General features: G+C 42.4%; 1 protein-coding gene and 1 pseudogene across 4 annotated transcripts in view; one reads left to right on the top strand and one right to left on the bottom strand.

The window, feature by feature from the left end:
* Nucleotides 1–24,848, bottom strand: part of TRPC3 (transient receptor potential cation channel subfamily C member 3) — a 71,661-nt gene extending 46,813 nt beyond the window's left edge. For 2 of the 4 annotated variants that reach the window (XM_021681482.1, XM_044912632.1), the window contains exons 1-2: nucleotides 24,634–24,848; nucleotides 5,174–5,945 (exon numbers count right to left, since the gene is read on the bottom strand). In XM_021681482.1, the coding sequence (XP_021537157.1) occupies nucleotides 5,174–5,945; nucleotides 24,634–24,848 (987 nt within the window). Of the gene's footprint in view, nucleotides 1–5,173; nucleotides 5,965–24,633 lie in introns of those variants that run through there. The other 2 variants (XM_021681484.2, XM_021681485.2) reach the window with 1 other exon arrangement.
* LOC123324096 lies at nucleotides 4,598–4,722 on the top strand (annotated as a pseudogene).
* Nucleotides 24,849–26,178: the final 1,330 nt, after the last annotated feature.

The following is a 26,178-nucleotide window of genomic DNA, read 5'->3' as shown; positions in this document are numbered from 1 at the left end:
TTTGAAGAAAACAGTAGCCACCTCTGCAGTAACACCTCAGTATAACTCATTGCTTCAAAAAAATCATAATCAGTAAATTGTCTTAAAGCTGTGTGGTTTGTTCACATCCACAGAAACATCAATCAAGAAACAAAAACTGGTAGTTATACAAGCTGCAAAAACAACACTTTGTCTTCATAACACTGTAAGCATTTCCTGCTGGAAGAATTCTGTTGCCTAAGTGCAGAAAATAATCAGTGCTGGAGATAATGGCAATTTCTTTTATTGAGGGCATGGGATGTTGCTTTATCAACAGATACGGAGCTCCCAGGGAAAGATGGAGGGCCCCAGCTAAAGACAGCCTTTTCTCAGTTGCAAAAGGAACTACCTGAAGTCTGCATTGCACCATGAGGTGACTAGATTAGTTCTACCATGAGGTCCTGCCTAATGTTACTCAATGACTTGGACCATTTGTCTGGTTTGCATTTTCTAGTAATTTTCTCTTAATTTAGTTTTGCTTAATCATCTTCATCATGCCACTCTTCTAATACCATGGCTCTCCACAAAGTTACCAGAAGGACCTGTGACCTTCTTTTTAGATGAAGGAACTCAAAAGCCCGAAGACCTGCTCAAGCCAAGGGAAGAACAAGGATGCCTGGTCCTCGTCGCAACCTGTCTACAGGTTTTAGCACACTTATTTTAATGTTTGTGGTTTAATCATCATTCTAATCCCTTTTTATCTTTAAGAGAAAAGTTGGAATTCAACTCTAAGGAGGCTTGGTTCAGTCAGATCCTTTCCCTAATAACAAAAGAAGCAGGATAGTATAGTGGTTAAAAGCTTAGATCTTGCCATTTGCAACGAGGTGGATGGAACTAGAGGGTATTATGCTAAGCGAAATAAGTCAATCAGAGAAAGACATGTATCATATGATCTCACTGATATGAGGAATTCTTAATCTCAGGAAACAAACTGAGGGTTGCTGCAGTGGTGGGGGTGGGAGGGATGGGGTGGCTGGATGATAGACATTGGGGAGGGTATGTGCTATGGTGAGCACTGTGAATTGTGTAAGACTGATGAATCATAGACCTGTACCTCTGAAACAAATAATACATTATATATTAAAAAAAAGAAAAGAAGATAGTAGGAAGGGAAAAATGAAGGGGGGGAACCAGAGGGGAAGACGAACCATGAGAGACTGTGGACTCTGAGAAACAAACTGAGGGTTCTAGAGAGGAGGGAGGTGGGTGGGTTAGCCTGGTGATGGGTATTAAAGAGGGCACATATTGAATGGAGCACTGGGTGTTATACGCAAACAATGAATCATGGAACACTACATCAAAAACTAATGATGTATGGTAATTAACATAACATAATAAAATAAAATTTAAAAAAAAAACAAAAGCTTAAATCTGAAGCCAGACTTCCTGGGTTCAAACACTGCTTCTACCACCTACTAGCTGTATGATCCGGTGGAATTTACTTAGCCTTTCTGATGAGAATAAGCCTACCTAATGTTGCTGCTATGAGGATTATATGCTTATGACATGCTTCATGCACAAGTACTATAGAAATACCACAATGTTATTGGGTACAGCGCGTTAGATAGAATATCTAGTCCTGGGACCCAAGACACCTAAATCTAGACTTAGCAGATGGGTCCTTGGCTAATAGGCTTTGTTTTCTCATTTGTAAAATAAGAGGTCTGTACAGCTAGAGGACTCCTAGAATATCTTCCTGCTTTATAAAATGCCATCTTGCTTTTGGATTATATTTCTTTACCTCTTCCTCACAGCCCTACTGTGATGTAAGTTAAAATTGCTTTTCTAATTTAAAGAGAGGAAAACTGAGGCATAGGGGAGGAAAATACCTTCTTTTTTCAAAAAAAATAAGTGCATCATTGACTCAGAATTAAGAAACTTCACTTTGCATTCTCACAGTTTAATAAATGACTAGCTTTCTTACCAATGACATTCGGAAGATTAGACATAGAGTCCATCCTGTCCAATATTCTGTTTCTCAGAATAGCTTCAGACATCATTTGCACATCCAAACTATTTCTTTAATAACCTGTCACCAAGCTGTCCTCCATTAATTTAAATCTATATCCTAGAATGTTCAACCTTTTGGGGTAATGACCTTCATATGTTTTCGGCACCATGCCTCCTGTATTCTTCAAGGAACTCTGAAAGCTGCGCACTGCCTGAGAACCTTCTCGGATGCACCTAAGTGATGGCAATTTGAGGGGTGAGATGATAATCTTACAGGCCATTGATAAGATAAAATAGGTACAGTGTCTAAAAGGGGGAAAAAATCACCTCTTTTTCACTAGGAACACATTAGTTTTTCATTTCAAACTAATGAATTTTTTCTAATGAGTATTTTGAGGGCATGGTCTCTATGGAAAGAATATAGTGAACACACGGAATAGGGCAAATTAGGTTACCTGGTTGCCTCAGAAATGAGCTTCACTCCCACTGCCCTTTCTGAGCTCAGAGTCTCTGGGTCTGTGTCATGAAAGCACTATTTTCTCTGTCTGTCTAAAGCCCTGACAGTTGGACAGGAGCATAGGACAAGAGGGCAAAGAGATGAAAGGAAGGCAGATATGGAAAGGAATAATAAGGACAGGCAAGAAACAGGAAAGAAAAGAAACAGGGGAGAGAGACTTGTCCTTAGAGACTGTAAATCCTGAAGAACCATCTGTATTCTGGCTCAGAGAGGGTTATGCTACATAAGTGCTTTCCGTGCAGTTTAGAAAAAGGAACTGTGAAATTTAGACGATTTTTGCATATCCTTAGATACTTGGTAGCTTCCTGGACTCCCTCTTAAATGCAGTTGTGTTTTCTTCTCTTTTTGCCTCTTGTAATATTTTCCAACATTTGAAAGGTTATCAGAGGTGACTCTTCAAGTCAGGGTAAAGGAGGTTCTAAGTATTACCAATACAGATTTAGCCAGCTTCAGGGGAAAACTATGAATAACAAATTTTTCAACTATCGCTTCACTGAGAGGACTTCTCTGGGCAGGATTGCAAACATCACCATCTTTTATAAATTATTAAAGCATAATATGAGAAAATATTCCCTTTTGTAGAATCTCTTTTACAGATTTTCAATATATTATCAAGCAAAATGGAAAAAACAAGGCTTGAATGACATTTGAAATAGTGGCAAATACATTTAGAATTATATTTTTTATTACTATGTCAAAATAATGATATTCAGAACTATTTTACCTCAATGCTTTTCTATTCTCTCTAAACAGAATTTGAAGTTTTCAATTTGCTGAGTTCTGTCTAAAAATAAATAAATAAATAAATAATTCCTTTTGAGTCCAAGGAAATACATCTTTTCATATATCACATAATGAATCTCTTCAAAGAGAGTAACTATAAGGTGATATTTATTTTTTCTTTGTATTTTTCCACATTTTTACAATAAATATGTGTAGCTTTTATATCAGAAAAAATTTTAATGGAATAACAAAATTATACTAAGGCCAGATCTCTACCAGGACAAGATGAGGGTTGATGAATATTTAGGGAAAGGGAAACAAAAAACATGCAAAACTTTCCTGCCGTTTTTTAAATGATATTTTTTAAAAGGACCATTTTTCTAGAGCAGGTTTAGGTTCACAGTAAAATTAAGAGGAAGGTACATGAATTTCCATATGTGCCCTGCCCCAAAACGTACACAGCTTCTATCATCAACATCTCTCACCAGAGTGGTACATTTCTTACATGGAACCTTCACTGACATATCATAATCATCCAAAGTCCATAGTTCACATTAGGGTTCTCTCTTGGTGTTGTAAATTCTATGGGTTTGGATAAATGTATGACATGTAGCCATCAACATAGTATCATACAGAATATTTTCACTGCCCTAAAAATCCTCTGTGCTCCACTGATTTATTCCTCCCTCTCCACTCACTCCTAGCAACACTGATCTTGTTACTGTCTCCATAGTTTTGCATTTCCCAGAATGTCAGATAGTTGGAATCATATAGTATGTAGCCTTTTCAGATTGGCTTCTTTCACTTAGTAATATGCATGTAAGGTTCCTCCATGTCTTTTCATGGCTTAATAGCTCTTTTCTTTGTTTCATACCATTTTCTTGCAACCCCTTAACCTGAATTATATTGCTAGTTGCATTTGCGCAAATCTCACTTAAGTATGAAAAACTGTAATAAGATCTGAAAGACCAAATAATCACTCTTTCTGTGATCTGACACAACACTAAAAATTGGATTAACTCAGCATCCAGAAAATAATTTAAGGAATTGATGTCTACAATAATCTTAAGTGGACAATAGGAGACAAGAACCTGCTGAAAAACAGTTTGACTTTCACCAGAACCATGAAATCTCCTTTTGCCCCAGATTTAAAGGTAGAACCATCCAAAATACATAAGAGGATGTAGCAACCGAATAAAAGAAAAAAATGTTCTGTCACTAATGTATAATTTTTGTAAAAAATAATATTGCTTAAAAAACAATAATACTGCTTAACTGGAAATGATGTTCAGAAAAAAAGTTCCTCCATTAAAACAAAATAATTTGCTATCCTTGTATTTCTGGGTTGACCCAATGTCTATGGCTCACCACTCTGAATATACATTTGTGAGCTTTGTGCAGTGGCAGTATCGTAGCCAATGAGGTTTATCCGAGGCGCGATTATTGCTAATTGAATATACATTTGTGGATTTCAGGGAGAGGCATTTTTGTCATATTAATAAAATGACTTTAATTGTATTTCATATTAGTCTTTGACTTTCTATCTAAAGGGATATACAGATGTTTGGGTCAATAAACAGCAAAACTAAATACTCTTCTGTGTTGTGTGCCACATACCACTAACTACAGAAGAGGAAGAAGAATTGGGGAGGCAAAAAGTCACATCAAATCCCTCCTTTAAACAAATGCGGGGGGGGGGGGAGTCTTGCGTTCTACTTAATGCTCATCCCCACAGAACAGCACCATAACTATAGCTCTCTAATCCAGTATATACCCAGCCCCAAAGCGAATTTATCACAGCACCATGCTGAGAGGGGGAAAGCATTTCTGAACAACATTTCCAATATCTGGTGATTTTAAATCCGCTGGGCAAAACTGATTACAGAGCAAACTTTGGAAGGCACCAGGCGGCAGTAGGAAAGTGGATGAGCGTGCAGGGTAGCCGGGGTGGAGCACGGAGCTTACCTTGAACTCCTTCTCTATGTTGGCCAGCTTGGCCAGCTCGTTGCTGAGCTCCAGGGCGGTGAGCACCGGGTCCTCGCTAGACAAGGACAGGTATGCCGGGCTGGCCAGCCCCTTGTAGGCATTGATCCTCGAGCGTGAGTGGCTGAAAGAGTCGTGCCTCTGCTTCTCCATGCAGTCTCCGCACTTGCAGAAATAGTCGTGTGGCCGCTCGATCCTGGCGCCCTTCATCAGCAGCATGTGTACCACCTCGTACTTCTGGCAGTGCGCCGCCAGGATGATGGGCGTGATGTCGGGCGAGAAGCGCGTGCCGTCCTCGTCGTAGGCGTAGAAGTCGTCGTCCTGCAGCTCCTGCTCACAGGGGCTCAGGGTCAGGCGCTTGCTGGCCGCGAAGCCGGGGTGGTTGAGGATGGCTTCCACGATGCGCACGTAGCCCTTGCTGATGGCAAGGAGCAGGGCGTCGCCGATCCGCGCCAGGTTCTCCTTCTTAAGCAACAGCTCTGTCACCTCCAGGTGCTCGTTGCCCACGGCCAGCTGCAGCGCGTTCTGGCCCATGTAGTCCACGCAGTTGACGTTCAGCGTCTTGGACTCCTCCAGCATCTTGCGCACCACAGGGATGTTGCCATACTCCGCAGCGTCGAGGAAGCGCTCCTCCTCGGCAGTGAGGCTAGTGCCCCGGTCATTGAACATGAAAGCCGGGCCCCGGACGGCCTGGCGCCGGCCCTTCTCCCGCATCACCGTCTTGCGCCTCAGAGATGGACTTTCCTCCATGGACCTAATCAGCAGCAATGAAAAACAACTGTAGACTATTAGGGTGTATTGCTTCCTCCCACAGATCCAGCCCTTTCCAAGTACACAGCACCTACAGCAGGCCTGTGGCCCGGGCAGCTGGGTCAGTTGCTAAACAACGCACCTGAAATTTACACCTGTACCTAATACCGGCTGCTTGAACCCAGACAGAACAAGGGTTCCTGTTCAAAAGAAAATGGCATTTGGAAGAAATCATAATATAAACAAGGTCTAGACATCCATGCTTCCCTTGTGGCCCTGGTATAGATGGAACTCACTGGACCTTGTATAAATAAGCATGCTGGTCTTAAAAGTCTTGAAAATAGAGGTCTAGCAGGTTCTTGGCACCAAAGCACTAGGATATAAGGCTAAAGAAAGCAAATTTTTCAAGAATTAGACCAGAAGAATCCTCTCAAATCACTGCATATTTTTAACTAAATAAAATAATTGGGGGGGGGGGGGGGGGGGGGAAGCCTAAGATTTAGGTCAAGGATCTTTCAGGATCTTACCTTTGTTATCTTTTCCTCTTAAGGGTATCTGCCTCCCCCCGCCCCCCAAAAAAACCCAACTTACTTGCTTGAAAATAACTGTGACTTTGTAATAAGAATTGTTTAATTACCAATATTATATAATTGCCTCTTTGAAGTAAAAGGATATAGTATGATTTATGGTTGAAAAATCACTACTATTGGGCCACCTGGGTGGCTCAGTCAGTTAAGCCTCTGACTCTTGATTTCGGCTCAGGTCATGATCTCAGGGTTGTGAGATCAAGCCCAGAGCCCTACATCCGGCTCCACACTGGGCGAGGAGCCTGCTTAAGATTCTCTCTCGTAGGGCGCCTGGGTGGCTCAGTTGGTTAAGCGACTGCCTTCGGCTCAGGTCATGATCCTGGAGTCCCGGGATCAAGTCCCACATCAGGCTCCCTGCTCAGCAGGGAGTCTGCTTCTCCCTCTGACCCTCCTCCCTCTCATGCTCTCTGTCTCTCATTCTCTCTCTCGCAAATAAATAAAATCTTAAAAAAAAAAAAAAAAAGATTCTCTCTCGCCCTTTCTCTCTCACCCTCTCCCCTCCCCACCCCCTCCCCTTCTCTAAAAAAAAAAAAAAAAAACTACTATTATTTTATGAATAAAGCAACCGGACACTAATTGTATATCCAGAACAATGTACCTAATACCAACCACATTCATTGAGATTTAGCTGCATTATGAAAGTGATGTCATTAATTGATGTGTACAGTGATTCAGGTTCACATTTTAATTGATGGTGAGTAAATTCATTTCTTTGGACTTCCTTACCCCAGATGTAAAATGGAAATTTACAAAATGCTCCAGAGTTTCCTCATGAGCACATGAACAAAAAGCTTTTTTAGAAGTTCTGAGTCTTTGAAAAATGATGCTAAATAAACAACATAATTTTTAACACTGTGATTACTTTTTTTTAACATTGTGATTACTTTTACTATTTAAACGGCTGTTATTATAAATACAAATCTGCATCTTTACCCTTAGCCAGTTCTAACATTCTTGCTGACTCCAATGCTTAAGATAAGCTCCTTTAAAATATCTGTGATTTTTGTTTTGTGTATGAGCTGCAACCAAAAATACCAGATAAAGCTCTTTTTACATTACCGACTTCTGAAGCAAATAATAGTGACAAGTTAAAAGTGAATGGCTGGGGGAGAAAAATGCTTTCCTTCTATGATATATATTCCAGAAATACTTTCCACCATTGATAAAACAATATTCACAGAGTCAGGGGCTGAAAACTATGCTAGAGAAGACACTGTCCTTCTCCCTGGGGGTCTGGGAGCAGAAGTCAGAGGCAGTTACCAGCCCCCACTCAATTCTCACCTCTGTTGACCTCAAACCAAGAGAGGAGTACAGAAGGCACTGGCAGAGGTTTCTCACGTGGAGACCAAGGGAACATGGCCAGGCAAACCTGGGTCGTCAGAGGTGATAACCAAAGAGGTCCGGAGAGGCATGTTAACTCCAAGGGCGACAGTGCTAGACTGGCACCCCATCCTAACTGCTCAACTAGTGTCAGGTGATCAACTTTTTAAAATTAAATAAATAGAATATTTATATGTATATACAACTTTATATACATACATATATATGTACACACATGTACGCACACACATACATATGTGTTTGTAGCAATTTCCAGAAAGCAACACAAGAGGCTTTTAATTGTAGTTATACCTGGGCTCTGAGCAGTAGAACTGAGGAGCCAGAGGAGAAGGGAGATTTCTGCTCTTCCCTTATACCCTTTTGCACATTTTGATTACTTTTAACCACAGTTGGAATATTTTTATTAAAAATAAAATTCATCATGGATTGCCTGGGTGGCTCAGTCATTAAGCGTCTGCCTTTGGCTCGGGTCATGATCCCAGGGTCGTGGGATGGAGCCCGGTGTCGGGCTCCGTGCAAAGCGAGGATCCTGCTTTTCCCTCTCCCTCTGCCCCTCCCCACTGCTTGTGCACGCTTTCACTCTCAAATAAATAAATAAAATCTTTTAAAAAGTAAAAATAAATAAAATAAAATTCATATTTTTAATGTCTATAAATTCTAATCCCTTAGTTGACAAAAATTTTTAAATGTAGGTGCTTATTGGCAATGATTACATTATAATCTTTCTGAAGCTAAATAAATGCCCTATCAGTGGAGTATGGATGTATGTTGTGTAGGGTAGCATGTAGAGTGAAGTGTGCGTAGTGTGTAGTGTGTGTGGGAGACAAGGAGGTGTAAGGGTGGGTCGGGGTTGGGGTGTGTTGTGTGTGTATATATGTGTGTGTCTGTATGTGTTGGTATGAGGATGATTTTTAGGTGGACAAGAACTGGGAAATAGCAGGGCGCCTGGGTGGCTCAGTCATTAAGCGTCTGCCTTCGGTTCAGGTCATGGTCCCAGGGTCCTGGGATTGAGCACCGCGTCTAGCTCCCTGCTCAGAGGGAAGCCTGCTTCTCCCTCTCCCACTCCCCCTGCTTATGTTCCCTCTCACACCGTCTCTCTCTGTCAAATAAATAAAATCCTTTAAAAAAAAAAAAAGAACTGGGAAATAGCATTCACTGGACTGCATAGAAGAGAACTTTCTTTCAAGACCAAACTCTATGACAGGGCTTTAAACAAATCTGGTAAATACTGTACTGTGGTAGGTGAGTATCTTTTGTTACTCCTAATGGTACTGACTTTTTTGGGTTAATATTTTTACTATGAAGCTACAAACTGGAACCCTTCAAATGGCTAGAATTTCCATATGGCATAAAAGATGAATTTTATGCTTACCAGTGATAATATATTGACATTTTCTATAATTCCAGAAGGTATCTGCAGAGTATATATGTCTGAAGAATTCCAATCTATACTCAGATACATTATCTTTGTGGAAATAAACTCATTATTAAAGTGTCACATCTTAATGGAAAGGGCTCTTTATCTAATGATAGCTATCTACAACAAAAATCACTTATAAAAACCCCACCTTTTCTCCCCAAAGAGTGTGATTTGAAAATACCAGAATATGATTTTTTAATGAATTTTTCTTTGCATTTCTTAAAATTTAACATTTTTTTCTTAGTATCTCTTCCTCTTTCAGAACTAATATCTCCATATTGTGTATTTGAGCTGAAATGTGGGATTTTAGTACTACACAACACATGTCACATGAGTCATTTTGATTTTGTCTTTAAAAGATTCTAACACTGAGTTAAGTGTGAAGTCAATTTCTGAATTAGAACAAATTATACAGCTATTTCAAAATAAAAGAGCTGATCTAACGTATCTGCATGGTGAATCTATGTAGGAAGTGCCTTTAAAAAAAAAAAACAACTTGCCTTACAGTATTAGGTAAAACAACCTTCATTAATCTGGAATGATAGGATGGTATGAGTCACACTGAATTCAACTTGTCCACAATTCATAAACATGGCGCCAATCTTAGGTGGTCTTGACAGTGCATCTCCGCTAGCATGAGAAATAAGGAAGGAATGAGGGTGAAAGGGAGAGGATGCCTCGCTTTAGTAATATTAACACTAAAATCATTTTGCCAGACATTTCTTTACCTTCAGATCTCCATCCAGTGGGCTGACTCATTCAGCACTACAAGGGTCCATTGCACAGGGCCTTCTTTCTTATAAGGGCATTGGAGTACCACTGACCTAAACCAGCTGCTCAAAAGTCCTCTTGCAAGCTCAGGCTGATATGGATGCCTGGTAATATCTGTCTGCTGTGGACTGAACTGTATCCCCCCACAAATCCATATGTTTAAGCCCCAACTCCCAATGTGATGGCATCTGGGAATGAGCCTTTGAGAGGTTAGGAGGCAATTATGATTAGATGAGGTTATGAGGGTAGAGCCCTCATGATGGGATCAGTGCCCTTGTAAGAAGAAACAGTAGAGAGTTCTCATGTTCTTTCCCTCCCTCTCTCTCCCCCAACCTCAAGCCCCCACCCCACCCCCACTCCACGAGGTGAAGACCCAGCAAAAAAGAGCCACCTGCAAGCCAGGAAGAGAGAGCTCTCACTAGAACCTGACCATACTGGCACCATGATCTCAGACTTCTGACCTCCAGGACTGTGAGGAAAAAACACTTCTGTTGTTTAAGCCAGTCTATGGTATTTTGTTGACAGCCCAAGCTGAGTAAGACAGTGACCATACATCTTAAGAAAAAAAAAAATGCATGCTATATGAAACAAACTTTGGATTTTTGGTACTTCTCCAAACAAAAGCAGATAAAAAGTTCTTTCTGAGAAATATTTTGGTGTACCCAAAGGCAACCCTTTGCTCCATTGCATTCAGAGGTAAAAATACAAGTAACACTCCTCAGTCTTCATAACTTTGACATAAACTCATCTGACTTCTAACTCTGTTTCTCTAAATGTGACATGAGGACCACCTGCCTCAAGATCACTTGGAGTGCCTATTAAAATGCAGATTTCTGGGACCCATTTTAGATGAACTAAATCAGAATCTCTCAGGGGTGGGGCTATGGAATATGTATTTTATTTTTTAAAAAAGATTTTATTTACTTATTTGAGAGAGAGCGTGAGAGAGAGCATGAGAGAGAGAGGGAGCACCCAGGCAGAGTGGAGGGGCAGAGAGAGAAGCAGGCTCCCTGAGGAGCAAGGAGCCTGATGCAGGGTTCATCCCAGGCCCCTGGGATCATGACCTGAGCTGAAGGCAGACTCTTAACCAACTGAACCACCCAGGTGCCCAGGAATACATATTTTAAATGAACATCCTTTGAAATTCCCAAGCACACTAAAGGTTAGGAACCTCCAGCATAAAAACAATGGGATTATCCTGAATCAATGACCCCAGACTATGAGGCCCTTAAACACCTGTCATACTGGCCCTGACAAAAGTCAAGTTGAAATAACATGTGTGAGCACTGCAGCCTAAGGGACAAACAGCCATATGTTTGTTTAGGTTCCCTGTGTTTTATTAACATTTAAAATTTTAACTTCAGGAAGCTGAACTTCAGCAAGTCACCTGAATCACAGTAAATAAGAAGCCTGCAAAATGCCTTCACCAGTGACTCGTGACCACCCCCCCTCCTGCTACCCCCGCAGCAAGGTGTCCTGAGTCAACCAGGGCAAAGATATTGTATTTGGAAAGACAAAAGAGAAAAGCACCTTACTACTTTTTCCAAAAATACCCTTGACAGTATAGGAATATCCTTGACAGTATAGAAGTAAGCAGAATAATATGTTTATAAGACAATGAAAAATGACTCTGAAGAACAAGGAAAACAAGGTTGGCTGGGCAGCATCCTTGAAAGTCAACCAGAGAATTCTAGTTTGTTTGTTGTTGTTATTTAAGAGAAGTGTGACAGTAAAAGCAGAATTTAAGAAGAGCAAGGTGCTGGGGGTGGCTATGGCATGCAAGGAGGAAAATTAGGAGTAGCCTGTGGCACTGGAAAGAATCTGGAGTCAAGTAGAGAGACCCCAAGTTGAAGCCCAGATCTGCATTTAGCTATATGTGTTACAGTGGGCAGGTTTTTTAATCTCAGTTTTCTTATCTATGAAAGGGAAATAATACCTGCTTCATAACTAAACAGGAATTAAACATGATAGTGCGTGAAAAACATACCTATATGCCAGGTGCTGAGTAAAGTTTAGTAGCCTTCCTTCATGCCATCTCTGCTGGAAAGCTGGTCTAATAATCCAGCTATGATTGGTTAAAGATCTGGAAGACGATGCTGGCAATGAGAATTGGAAGTGAGGGTCCAGTACACAAAACATTCCAAAGGAGAAGCTTCAGAACTTTGAGACTGACAGCATCAAGACGGTGAGTCATAGATACCTTGAAATTGCTTAATCTGGGGGCGCCTGGGTGGCTCAGTCCGTTAAGCGTCTGCCTTTGGCTCAGGTCATGATCCCAGGGTCCTGTGATCCAGTCCCACGTTGGGCTCCCTGCTCAGCGAGAAGCCTGCTTCTCCCCCTCACCCTGCCTGTGGCACCCCCTGCTTTTGCTCTGTGTCTGTGTATGTGTCAAATAGATAAAATCTAAATAAAATAAAATAAAGAAATTGCTTAATCTGAATAAGGAAGTGGTGCTTGTTAAGAGAGAGGGTGAGTTGGGACATTTTAGAGTGACCAGAGAACAATAGGTGTACATGTAGGATCTGAGGTCAAGGGGGAGGACAGGACATGGGAAGAGATTTGGGAGCTCAAAAGAACAAATAGTTATTGAGTACTTACTCCCTATGGGTCACTGGATAATGAGAAATAAAGCATTACCTGACCATCCAGGAATATGTGCACATGTGAGGGGATATTTATTAATACTGTATTTCTTTAAAAAAATTCATGTAACCATAAAATAGGTTTAGAACACATGGAATATATGCTAATTGATTTTACATCTATGTGAGAAATCATTTAGGAGGAGGGAAAAGAATGTACCAGAAATCTGGGGTAGAATAATGATGGTAACTGAACACTTTTAGATCTAAGCTAAATTGCTAGATTTCCTGGGCCAAAAAAAAAAAAAAAAGGCAAGGGTTATATAGTTTATATATTATTAGATTAAAAGAAGCAAACTTATCTGGAGAGAGAGGCCTATTATTACACAATTCTATGATAACTTTAGCACTTGCATCCTCATAAAAGGTACAATGGATATGGATATGACAACCTCTTAACCCTTTAAATGCAATTTCAAAGACGACATAGTAACCTTTTAAAAATATCAATCCTTGATAAAAGCAAGGGCGTGACATTAACAAGTCACTGGTGAAGGCATTTTGCAGGCTTCTTATTTACTGTGATTCAGGTGACTTGCTGAAGTTCAGCTTCCTGAAGTTAAAATTTTAAATGTTAATAAAACACAGGGAACCTAAACAAACATATGGCTGTTTGTCCTTTAGGCTGCAGTGCTCACACATGTTATTTCAACTTGACTTTTGTCAGGGCCAGTATGACAGGTGTTTAAGGGCCTCATAGTCTGGGGTCATTGATTCAGGATAATCCCATTGTTTTTATGCTGGAGGTTCCCAATCTTTAGTGTGCTTGGGAATTTCAAAGGATGTTCATTTAAAATATGTATTCCTGGGCACCTGGGTGGTTCAGTTGGTTAAGAGTCTGCCTTCAGCTCAGGTCATGATCTCAGGGGCCTGGGATGAGCCCTGCATCAGGCTCCTTGCTCCTGCATCAGTGGTTAGTTAGAGTTAGGTGGGTGTGTTTAGGGGAGAAGTAGAGAAGACAAATTTTAGAGGAGTGCAAAGAGAAAGAGCAAGGTAATTTTCAGCTTTTTGTAGGAAAAATGGGATTTTGCAAGCAAAATTTAGGAAAAAGAGAAATTGTCTTGAGGAAAGATTTGCTCAGTTCCTTCATTTCTCTAATTAGTTCTGAAGGAACCTGATCATAGAATGTTCTCATTGTGCAGACAAGACAGCTTTTGACAGCAAGGCCATGATGTTTCCTGTCTTAACAGAAGAAAGAAAAAATAAAAGGGAAGTAAAAATTAAGATGTGGATCCAAGAAAGTGAGGAACCACTGAGGGCAAGAGATCTGGGACAGCCCAGCCCGGTTAAGTAGGGAATGGTGTGGGCTTTGTCAAGCCACCCTAAGTTCCCATGTGGTGTGGACCCTGTGCTGAGAGCCAGAGACCCTGCACCCTGACTAGGGACACCACTGGTGCTGTAAGCTGGGTTAGAGCCCTGGAGCTCCTGGGAGTTGAGCTCAAACCATATAAGCCAAGGAGCATGTCTGGGTTATAACAAAGGTAAGTCAGCCAAGATCGAGTTATTTTCACTGACAAGCAGCACCCAAGTAGACAATGAACATCGCCCAGAGACCAGAAGAATCAGAGGACAATAACTCTTTCTTTCCTCCAGGGGACACATAAGCTCCCTTCCTCCAGTGCCCAGATGCTACAGAGGACAGTGGGGGCGGGGGGAGGGGAGGGCTTTCTGAGAGCCTGAGCTATTTTATCCAAGTGAGAGGCTATTTATTAAAAGGAAAATTTACTTTATAACATCAGACTAGGATCAATGAAATTGGCTTCACAGCATCTCCCCAGGGTGCCCTGAACTAGAGGTGTATACATGAACCATAAGGAGACTATGACCCGTTGAAGAGATTGGAGGGAAGAATCAGCAAGCAAAAATGCCTTAGATATGAGCTCAAGGCACAAGGAGACACTGTCCTAGTTGACCTATTCCCTGCAATAATGTAGGGCAAGTCTTCCCTCCTGTTAACTCACATAACTGCTTAACTGCTTAATTAACTTAATTGCTTGATTGATTGTTTAATTCACTTGTGGGATGAGAATAAGTGTCTGTTTAGCAAACAAACAAACAAAAAAACCCAAAATTTAAAAAATGAATTTAAACCACAGAATGGACATTTGGTTTATTTTTTTCTCTCCTGGTCAGCAGGTGGGAGGCTCAAGAGAAAGACCTATTATAGGCAGATTACAGGAGCAACACGTTGCTGCTCATCTAAGTTGTTCTGGTTTCTTGACCCTGCTACACCTGCCTCTGGGATGTTCCTTTTGTTTCCATCCCTGGGCCTACCATTATTTCTGCCCAATTGATACGAAGTCTATAGACAAAGACATTCAGTCAGAATGGTAAGTCACTTCCTTAAGGTCATTAAAGGATAAAGAATTAGAAGAAGAGAGCTCAGAGGTCCTCTCCCAGGCTCTCTACCATGCTGTCTCCGGGGAATAAGAAAAAAATGAATAAAGGTTGCAAATCAAAATAATGTTATTAAAATGTATGCTTAGCTTATGTTTTGGAACACTTGGGTTCTAGAAAGAACAGCTTCAAAAACTGCTCTTTGGATTGAATCACAATCTCTTTAGCACTCAGCAACAAATGAGCATTATTAAAGAAGTCAAATCCTTTATTGAAATGAAGAATTAGCCAACTACTCAATTCATGTAGCAAGCTGGCAAACAGAGTAATAACACCATCAATGTGAGCCAAAGCAATGAGAATAACACCCAAGTTGTTTTGACGAAGCTGTTCACCCCCCTGAAGAAAGTGAATGTGCCAACCGGCCAGGATCCAGTCTGTCATTCTGTGAAGGGCAAGAAGAGCAGAAGGAGCCACAGAAGAGAAGTAGTGCGAAAAAGCACAGAGGAGGGGGGGAAAGCATTAGAGAGCAACCGCCATGTTACAGTGTCCGGGGTGGTGATAACTGGAAGTGATGATAAGGGTGGGAAGCAGCAGGCACTGACAAAGGACAAGAAAGTCAGAGATGGAAAGTCAAAAAGTAGACAAACCTCATAGTACCCCTGGCAAGCAGGCAGCTGTCAGTCAACGTGGCTGCCTCTGGAGACACCTGACATCTATACCATATGGCTTTCATGTGAGTGGGCTCGCAGGGAGGGAGGGTGTCTCACAAACAGCCTCAATGGAGTCATCAAAAACACATGTTTTGAAAATCTCTTAATATATGTATTTGGAGAGGGGAAGAAGTGGAGTGGGGGACACTCTGAACTTCAGTACATCCCCTAAGGGCATCAGTATGGAAGACTAGAGGAAGGCAGCCCAATCTATTCAACTGTTTGGTGAATAGGGTACAGGGCTACAGGGAGTCCCATGTCCCACACCGCCTAGTGCTGAGCTCACATCTCCTGACACCACAAACAGCTCAATAACACATTGTCTCAATAGCAACCAAACCAACAAGATAAGGAGCTCCATTTAAGAAACAGGAAAACAGGGGCGCCTGGGTGGCTCAGTCATTCGTTACGCGTCTGCCTTCGGCTCAGGTCATGATCCCAGGGTCCTGGGATCGAGCCCCACATTGGGCTCCCTGCTCAGTGGGAAGTCTGCTTCTCCCTCTCTCACTCCCCCTGCTTGTGTTCCCTCTCTTGCTGTGTCTCTCTCTGTCAAATACATAAATAAAATCTTTATAAAAAAAAAAACAGGAAAGCATAGCTTTCATTTCTAAAGATTCTCATCCCACCAAAAAAAAAAAAAAAAAAAATTAATCGGTAGAGATTCCAGCACTTACAAGTCTGGAGAGAGATCTGGGTCTCCACAGTAATTAATTTCCTGACAGTTTCTGTTAGCCTGTGCTATATTCAGAATCCTCTAGGTATGAGTTTAATAAATCTATTAGACAATGCTAATTTGGATATATACCCTAATCACCAAGTCAGAGAAAAGAGGCTGTTGTATATTTAAGGAGGAAAGCTCCGGTCTTCTCCATCACTTTCTTTGTCATCCCTCTCATGAAAGCTCTTTGCCAGACCCCTCAGCAGCCACAACCAGAAAAGCAAAAAGGCCACTTAACAATGTGTTCCTTCCTCCACTGGGAGCAGAGGTGAAGACCCCTAATCATTGCCTGTATGACATGATAATACTTCTTAAACGCATGTACTTTCTAGAACTTAGATGTTTCTGCTTTCAGGAACTGTATTTTATGTATAACTCGGTTAAACTGACTGTTGCATTGCTTTTTTTTTTTTTTAAATATTTTATTTATTTAACAGAGAGAGAGAGCGCACAAGCAGGGGGAGTAAGAGAGGGAGAAGCAGGCTCCCCACTGAGCAGGGAGCCAGATGAGGGACTCAATCCCAGGACCCTGGGATCATGACCTGAGCTGAAGGCAGATGCTTAAGTGACTGAGCCACCCAGGTGCCCCTGCATTGCTTTCAGTTGTCTGCTTTTATGCTTGGCTCTTCAAAGATAATGTAACATCCTTAATAGCAGAGACCGCCTCCCTTTATCTCTATACACCTGGCTTTCAGTACATGGCTGATGCATATCTATCTGTTGGAGCCATGCTTGCACAGACGCATGAGTGCTTAAACCACAAGACTGAAGACCCAGAGATCAGACAATTTTCCCCTCCAGATTAAAGAAAACTTTTGGTCACATATGATAATGTGTGGAAGTAGAGGTGGAGGGGAATTAGAATAATTCTTCTATAAAAGTCATGAATAATATAAATTAATAATCAGAAGTTAAAGTAATGTAAACAATTATTCTTCTTTCAAAGCAGATTTCTGCTTAATCACATTTAATTCTTGGTTACACCACAAAAAGTATCTGATGAATTCCACATCTCTTGATTTTGATATTAAAGTGACGTTTGGGGGCGCCTGGGTGGCTCAGTCGTTAGGCGTCTGCCTTCAGCTCCGGTCATGATCCCAGGGTCCTGGGATGGAACCCCACGTTGGACTCTCTGCTCAGTGGGAAGCCTGTTTCTCCCTCTCCCACTCCCCCTGCTTGTGTTCCCTCTCTCACTGTGTCTTTATTTATTTGACAAATTAAAAAAAAAACCTTTAGATTAAAAAAAAGTGATGTTTATCAGGATAATATGGGGATAAATCAGGGTGCCTGGGAGGCTCAGTTGGTTAAGCGACTGCCTTCGGCTCAGGTCATGATCCTGGAGTCCCGGGATTGAGTCCTGCGTCGGGATCCCTGCTCAACGGGGAGTTTCCTTCTCCCTCTGAACCTCCCCATCTCAAGCTCTCTCTCTCATTCTCTCTCTCTCAAATAATGAATAAAATCTTTAAAAAAAAATACGGGGATAAATCTTAGAATTAATAAGTTCTAATAATGAAGCTTATCTTCAAAAATAAACTCTTTCACAGTACTTTCTAAAACTAATGTTTATTATTTCAGGAATATTAAGTGACAATGAAATTAGAAGTCAAATATGAATTCAATCTGTAAGTGAACAAGAATTGAGATAAACTTAATAATAGGCGGAGACAAACCATGAGAGACGATGGACTCTGAAAAACAAACTGAGGGTTCTAGAGGGGAGGGGGGTGGGGGATGGGTTAGCCTGGTGATGGGTATTAAAGAGGGCACGTTCTGCATGGAGCACTGGGTGTTAGGCACAAACAATGAATCATGGAATACGACATCAAAAACTAATGATGTAATGTATGGTGATTAACATAACAATAAAAAAATTTTAAAAAAAGAACCACAAAGAAAAAAAAAATAAACGCAATAATAAAATCAAAAACTTCTACTGACCCAAGAGAAATTCATATTTGGCTACTTAAATATATTAGATGATATTATATATATATATTAATATTTTATATAATATACATATAAACTTATTATATATATATCCATATACACTTTTAATATTATTAGAAGCAAAGGGATCTGGTTTTCTATCACTATCATCTACATCCTAAGTCAAAAGTCTTAAGTTTTTAGATGCTTGCTCTTGTCTCGTCACCCTGCAACATACTTTTCAACAGAATCCATATGCATCAGGACTACTTAACAAAATATATTTAGAAATGCAAAACTGGTGTAGAATATTAGCATCATCATGCTCTTTCCTTAACAGGTCATATACTTGTGGACATTTAAATCTCATTTTTTAAAAGATCTAAGACCAAATCCGTACTGTCACCTATTATTTGAATACTGCAAAAGGAGGGAAGTTTACTTTTTAATAAGGGATTTCTTTTGACTAGGTAACTGTAGACAGACACCCCTGGCCTAGATGCTAAATTAAAGACAAAACACTGTAACAGTCCTAATTATTCTCATAAAGTCACTGCTGAGCCCCTTATGCCAAGTGTGACAACTCCAGATCTTCTATCTGGGGCCAGACTCCTACGTGCTCACCCTGCCCAGGCCACTAATCAGGCTCTCCTGCCAGACTTATCCCGTGTGATGTTGAGGTCAGCGTTGAAAAAGAAGATCAAGATAAGGTCAAGATAAGAGCCTCCCTCCTCAGAAGACTGCTCAGCAGCCATTCACTGTTCCTTAAGCATGCTCCTTGAGGGGACAATCTCAATCCTGAGCCATGAAGTTTAAAGCATTCCTTCCTACCAAGAGCCTAGGAACCCAGTAAAAACAGGTTTCTTCATCCTGTTACATTTCCCATGGTGTTTTGTTGCTTACTGTCAACTGGGGTAAGGGGTTTTATGGGATATTGTAGGCAAAGTCAAAGCTCAATGGTTAAGAATACTGGGGGCGGGGGGGAGAAGGAAAGCGAGGAAGGGCGAGAGAAAGAAAGAGAGAGAGAGAGAGGAGAGGACAGACATTTGCTATCCCAGGCCAGTAATGAAAAATCCCTAAAATTTTAACCCCATCATCAGATGATGCCCCAGTCTTGCTCCAGGATCCTCTCACCACTTTGATATTAAGAAAAGAGAAAACCATAAATGACATTTGGCAGGGGGTCACTTATGTTCTGAGATATTCTTTTCTTTTTGTTTCCATTCTTAGTCCTCCCACTTAGCGTACAAACTTTCTCAAGTTGATCGGCCATCAGCAGTCAAATTGAAATGATGAATTAATTGGATCTCATAAATGAATTAATACTAATTAGTAGTGTCCTGTGTTATTCCTCCCAAGAGTAAATGCACTTTTAAATTTCTTTGAGGAAGAGAGAAAAGCTGAACCGAAAGGAGGCCATGGTGTGAACAGCAGAGCCCTAAGAGCCTAGAGATTTCACATGACTTGAGGCTGCTGTGAATTAGAGGTCAAACTTCAGAATCAGTTTATCAATTTGTAAAAGAAGAGACTGGACTAGAAGAAATCCTTTGCAACTCAAACATTCTATTTTTTTTCCCCCAAAATATTCTATACTAGTTAGATTTAGGAAGTGTGGTACTAAGATGACTTTTGGTGGAGGAGTTCAAATGACCCTCGTATCACACTGTATAGCTTACCATCTACTCCATTCACCCATTAAGATCAGTCATGAATAAGAATATTCTCTTCCTTCTGCAATCTTAGCCTGTTAATAATATAGCCTTCATTGGGGCTCAAATGAACACCTAAAACATAATCGTAGGGATATTTGGTTTCAAGACAATGGGATAAAGGCCTTTCTTACCCTTTCTCCTCTCCAAAATTATCTCCCCTAAACAGCAAGGAAAACAGAGAAAAGTAACACAGATTTTGTCTTCCATGAAACCAGAAGACATTTGTAATATCTGTAACTACACAATATGTGAAGTTGGAAGACAGGTAAATGATTTAGTGGAGATAAGGAAGGTCCAACCAGAGTGCCAGAGTGTCTATAACAAGAAGCAATTTGATCCACCTTGCTCAATGCCAGAAAAGGCCCAGAAATTGAAGGCAAAAGAAATCCCAGAAAGTAGAGATGAGGCAAGAGCCCAAAATAAGGGAATTGGCTGAAAGTCTGTATAAAGATCAGGTAGAACTCTTTCCCCAGATCTCTACCCCACTGACTGATACCCTCACCCCTATAAGCAAGATAGGGTATGAAATCTCCAGAGAAATAGAAACAGAGATACTCTGGTTGTGAGGGTACCAGACCCAAGAGAGGGCAGGCACTAAGAACGGGGGATCCCTTCCCAGTTCCAGCATGAAATATTATATAAACACAAATTACTGCTTTTGTTATGACACATTTTTGGCAGTACTACCTCTGAAGAAAAACTAAACAGAATCTTCCTTTCTAGAAGTCTTTCTCTTTTAAAGATAACACTGCTGAGCAATCTAATGATTATGTGCACATACGTTAATATAAGGATTGATTCTTCTTTCTAAAAGTAGACTCATAAGTTTCTCTCTTGATTTATCAAGTATTTGCCAACTATGGGTCAATTCTTCTCTTTTCTTGACACTGGTCTTTCTAGGCAGCTTTGCCTTAGTACCCACCTGCTCCTTCATCTTGCTACCCTTTCTCTCTACCCTCTAAACAACAACAAAAATCCTTCAGAAAAGGGAGTCTAGAGCTCTCTTTGTCTCTCTCTTTATACTCTTTCTTTGGGTAATACCATATACTCACATGACTCAGCAACTAGCCCCATCAGCCAGTAGATTCTCAAATTCTCCCAAGCTTTAAACTTGCATTTCCCTCTTCCTGCTTGACACCTCTAATCGGAATTATCTGAAAAATCAGATCCTCCTCTTTGTCCTTTCCTTTTCAACGACATTGATGATCTCAGTTATCTAGGTCAAAATCGCCAAGTCATCTCTGACCCTGCTTTCTTTCTCTCTCGCACGCGCTTTTTTTTTTTTTAAGATTTTATTTACTTGAGATAGAAAGAGAGAGAAAGAGAGACAGAGAGAAAGCGCACATAGGGGGAGCAGGGGCAGAGGGAGAGGGAGAAGCAGGTTCTCCACTGAGCAAGGAGATTGCAATGGGGCTTGATCCCAGGAACCTGGGATCATGACCTGAGCAAAAGGCAGACACTTAGCTTAATCGCGTCATTGACTGAGCCCCTCAGGCACCCCTCTGCTTTCTCTTTAAACCCCTCATGGGCAGTTAGTTGCATATTCCGTGATCCTATCTGTGTATTCTGTCTTCCAACCTCTTCCCTTTCCATCCCACCAGTACTACACTATTACAGATCCTAATCTCAGCCAGAATGGCTATAGTAGCCCCCCTAATTTATTTATTGACATTCTCTCAATTGCCACTTCAATCCATCATGCTCTCAGACTGGCTTTGATCAAATTGCTGCTGCTCTGTAACCATCAATGGCTCCCTATTGTCTCCTCCTGGCAAGATCCTCCCTATTAATGCCCCAAACCAATACATCCAGCTAAATCTCACTGCTCCTACACATACTCTATGTTCCAACGAAACTCAATTAACGTTCCCCAGACATGCCTAACATTTTTGGGGGAAGGGCTTCAATTGATGTCCCACTCTGTCTCTGTCTCCTTTCCTATCTTTTAGAGCCATAAATGTTTCCTTCATTTCTCCATGACCTTACATAGTCCGTCGCTCCTTTACACTTGATCCTTGATAGCTCCTTCCTTGTATGTTTTTATGGTACTTATTTTACTCTAATTTATAGCATAATAGCTCATGCCCAGTTTCATTTCCACCTCTCCCTCATGAGATTTTAAACTTCTTGAGTGCAGAAAAGTTGTCATACTCATCTTTGGGGCTTGCTGTACTTAACTTGCACTTGGCACATGCAAATGCTTTAAGAAATGTCTTTGAATCGAAACTCATGAGAACTGCCTTCAGATGCCTTTTTGGAGTTTTATCAGATATATTTAATAACTAAAAACTTCGAGAATGAGGTAATCTTGCCAATGACAGACTACTTGGTCCTAGGTTTGCAAACAATTGGGAAAAAGAAAGTCTTGGTTTGAATCAATGGTTGAATCAAGAGTTCTATCAAAGGATATTTTTAAAAAGTCTTGTTAGTGATACAGCAGATGACATTCTTTCTCCTAAGTCAGTCTGTTTAAAATTCCCAAATGGAATACTGGAGCACGGAGCAGTGAAATGAGCAACAGGATAACCTTGAGGAATCTTTTTGGTAAAAGTGGGATTCTATCTTCAGCATCCTGACTAAATTTTAAGTCCAGCTATTCTCTTCTGACTACTGAAAATGACCCTGGGGCTTTGAGAGACTGGTTATCCTACTCCAATTCCATCCTAGGCTTGTTGTGTTCACTTTCTGAGCTTTTAAACTGTGGCCATATTCTACTTGAAGGACGAATAAAGAGCTGATTTTTTTCTACAGATATCAAACTAGTGCCCAACGTTAGCAAATGACAGGACTCAAACATGAAGAGGTCGCTGCCCTACGACCCGAAGAAACATTTATTAATGTTTTCTCCTTAAGATGACTGGATCTTCTCAAGCGCTTTACAAAGTAAATATACTAAGACATTTACTTGTTGAATTATGTAAAGTCAGAAAATAGAAAAAAAATGTTCTCTTCTATTAGCAGGTAGACAAGTTTACGATAGAATTTGCCTTAGTATTTTGTGTAATTGACCTCAAACTCCAAAATGCCAAGTGAGTAATCTCTGCTCCACCCTATTTTCTCAGATAAGAGGGCAGTGGTGTCCCATTTAGTGTGGATTGAAGGGAACAGAAAAAAAAAAAATTAAATAATCAAGAAACTGAACTGGGTTATAAAAACCAAATTGGCAAAAGGAAAAATAGACAATGTCTTAAAATCTTAGGGAGGCTGGGAAGCGAGCTGGCATGCTTTATTCCCTAAGGATATACCTTCTTTCCATTTCCTGGGCCATTTCCACTCCAGGCTAACCACATCAGGATGCGTCGCTCATTTTAATTCAGAACCCTTCCCTAGGCGATCTACTCCTAGCGGCTGATTTCTGGTTTTTTATAAGCAAATCTGGAAGGGCCAGGGGCGGTCTCTGAGCCCGCAGAGGTATGCGAGATTAGGTCCGTCTAGAGGTCGCCGCAGAAGCCTGGGACCAGGATGTGGCAGCTCTAGGGCAGCAGGGGGCGCTGCATAACCTCCGTCCCTTCACAGAGAACCACTCCACCCCGCCCAGACGGTTAGTGCCGCCCGCCACGTCTGACCCCAAGTTCTCTACCTAGGTCTGTGCGTTTTTCCTAAAAAAGTCTGTAAACCCCGTGGCACGCCCAAGGTATGTGACAAGAAAAATAGCATGCACCCTTTAAAACTAAGCGCTCTCTTTTAATCCTCGCTATGTCTCGCAGCTGCTAAGGCTGACTCCAAGATCTGGAAATTGAGAAAAGTTGCTCTTTCTCACACACTACAGTGCCGACCTCTACCTTCCTTTAAAAAGAAAGCAGCTGCTGACCCTGAGCCGCCTGGGAACTACAGCCAAAGTTACCACGAAACAGTTCCCGCGGCTGCCTCGCGCCCACTCTCCCCTGGTATTTGGCTTCAGTTTGCCCCCAACTGTGAATGGACTACGGAGAAACGAGGCGACTGGGCAAACTTATACTCACACTCCGTATCACACACCTTCCCTTCCCTTCTCCCCACTCCCCTGCCCCGGCTTGGGGCCGCCGGGAGCGTGGCGGGGGAGACGCACGTTCCCAGGGTAGTTCCACGCTGGGAAGCGGGGGAGGAGGTCGAAGTTCGAGAGCGCGCCTGGGTCTAGGCACACCTTCCCATTCTTTGACTTCCTCGGGTAAGCTCGGGGTTCATTTGCCGAGGGCTTCCAGCCCATGGGGCAGTAGTGTGCGTGTAGGAGAGGACGTGTCTGCTTGCTGCAAAGCGAGTCTGGCGTCCGTTGTGTCCGTCCGCGGGGCCGTTCCTTGCGCTTGAACCGGGACACAGCCCCAGCCACGCCTTCAGCGGCCCCCAAGTCCCTCCACAAAGCAGAACCAAGCTTTGGATGCAGATCGAGGTCTGCATCCCCAAGTCGCCCCGAATAGAACTGCCTTGCCGTGCCGGGAGGCGTTTGGGGGTCCCTGGCACGTGGCGGGGCGTCCCGGAGCGCGCCATTCTGCCCCCCGCCCGGCGCTGCCCTCCCGACGCGCGGGCCGCGGACCGGCGGGGTACTCACATGTCCAGCCCGGGGGAGAAGGGCGGCGGGCAGGAGCCGTGCGGTTCCCGCTGTGAGGGCGCCAAGCGCTGCTCGAGCCCCCCGTTGACGCCCCTCCAGCCCCGCCGGCGGCGCTGCGGCTCCGAGCCTTCGTCCTCGTCCTCCTCTTCCGCCTCCTCCGGCGCGGGGAAGGTCACCCTCGCTTGCTCCTTGCACTTCCTGACCTTGGTGGACATCGCGCCCGCCGCGGTCCGAGCGTGGGGATGCCGGCCTCCGCCGCCGCCGCCGCCGCCGCCGCCGGGTCTGTCCGCGGCGCCCCTTCCGCACCGCCCGCCGCTCCGGCAGCCCCGGGCAGCCCCGGGCGGGAAGGCAGGAGGAGAGAACCGCGCGGCCCGACACCTAGCAGTTAGAGGCGGGAACCAAAGCCGAGTCGCCGCCGCCGCCCACCATGAAACCGTGGGAGCAGCCGCCGCGGCTGTGGCTGCGAGGAGGAAGCCCGGGGCCGAGTGGGGCGCTTGTGCTCGGAAAGGCTCTCCCGCCCGGCGGCGGCGGCGGTGGCGGCGGCGCCGAAGGCTCCTCTGTGCCCGGCTCCTGTCTCCGACAGCATCACTTGCTAGGACACTACCGTTACTCAGGGTGAAGGACAGAGAGGGAGGGAGCGGGGGTGGGGGAGGGAGAGAAGGGGGGAGAATCAATTCCTTATCAGACAGTGCGAGCTGGAGAGGAAATCAGAACAGCAGGTAGGGAGTGAGGAATCAGAGAAACTTCTCTCCGTATTCTCCCATTTCTCTGCCGGAGGATCTAGAGCCCTTTTCCATTTACAGATACAAGTTTCCTAAGGAATGGGGAAAGAAAGTCGTCTGGCTTGCTAATTTTTCTGAAGTCGTATTTACCCAGTTCGACTCCAGTTTTGTTTCAACAAGCATCACTTGTTCGTTGTGTTACTCTAAAACTTAGTTGAAACTACGGAGGTTTAAGTACATTTACTTGAGTGCCTTTGTACCCCAAGAACGGTAATGTTTGAACGTGCATTGTGCTTCAGTTTTTTTTTAAATAAGTCTCAAAACCATCTAACAAGATTTATATACATTCCAATAAATATTTTCCGGCAAAATTTAAAGTCTCCTTTTTAAAACTTCAATAATAATAAATAAAGCTTTTTTTTTTCATCTTAAAAATCAAAAGCAATACTGGAATTTTAGTCAAAAGGAGTCTTAAGGATCAAAGAATTTATCCCTTTTTTTTTAGAAATAAGAAAACTGAGGCCTAGGAAGAGGAAGTAAACTAGTCATGGAAGGCAGCTAGTGAGAAAACTCAGATTAGACTGAGGTGAGTGTATTTTCCAAGGCTTTCAGTTGCCTCAAATATGCAGTTTTCAATCAAGTCCAGCTTGGAAGAGTCACAGAAATACCAGACATGCTATGATGAGATGAAATAAGATACTCATCTTTTAACTGTATCCAATTATACTGTATTTTTTCAGGGAGCAGTTCTTCCCGAAATTAAATAAAACACAAGTAAGGAAATGTAGTAGCTCTTTTGAATTCAGTTCTTAAAAAGTAAATA

Source organism: Neomonachus schauinslandi, chromosome 2, assembly GCF_002201575.2.
Source record: "Neomonachus schauinslandi chromosome 2, ASM220157v2, whole genome shotgun sequence".
Classification (NCBI taxonomy): Eukaryota; Metazoa; Chordata; class Mammalia; order Carnivora; family Phocidae; genus Neomonachus; species Neomonachus schauinslandi.
This window is presented reverse-complemented; position numbering and strand designations above follow the sequence as displayed.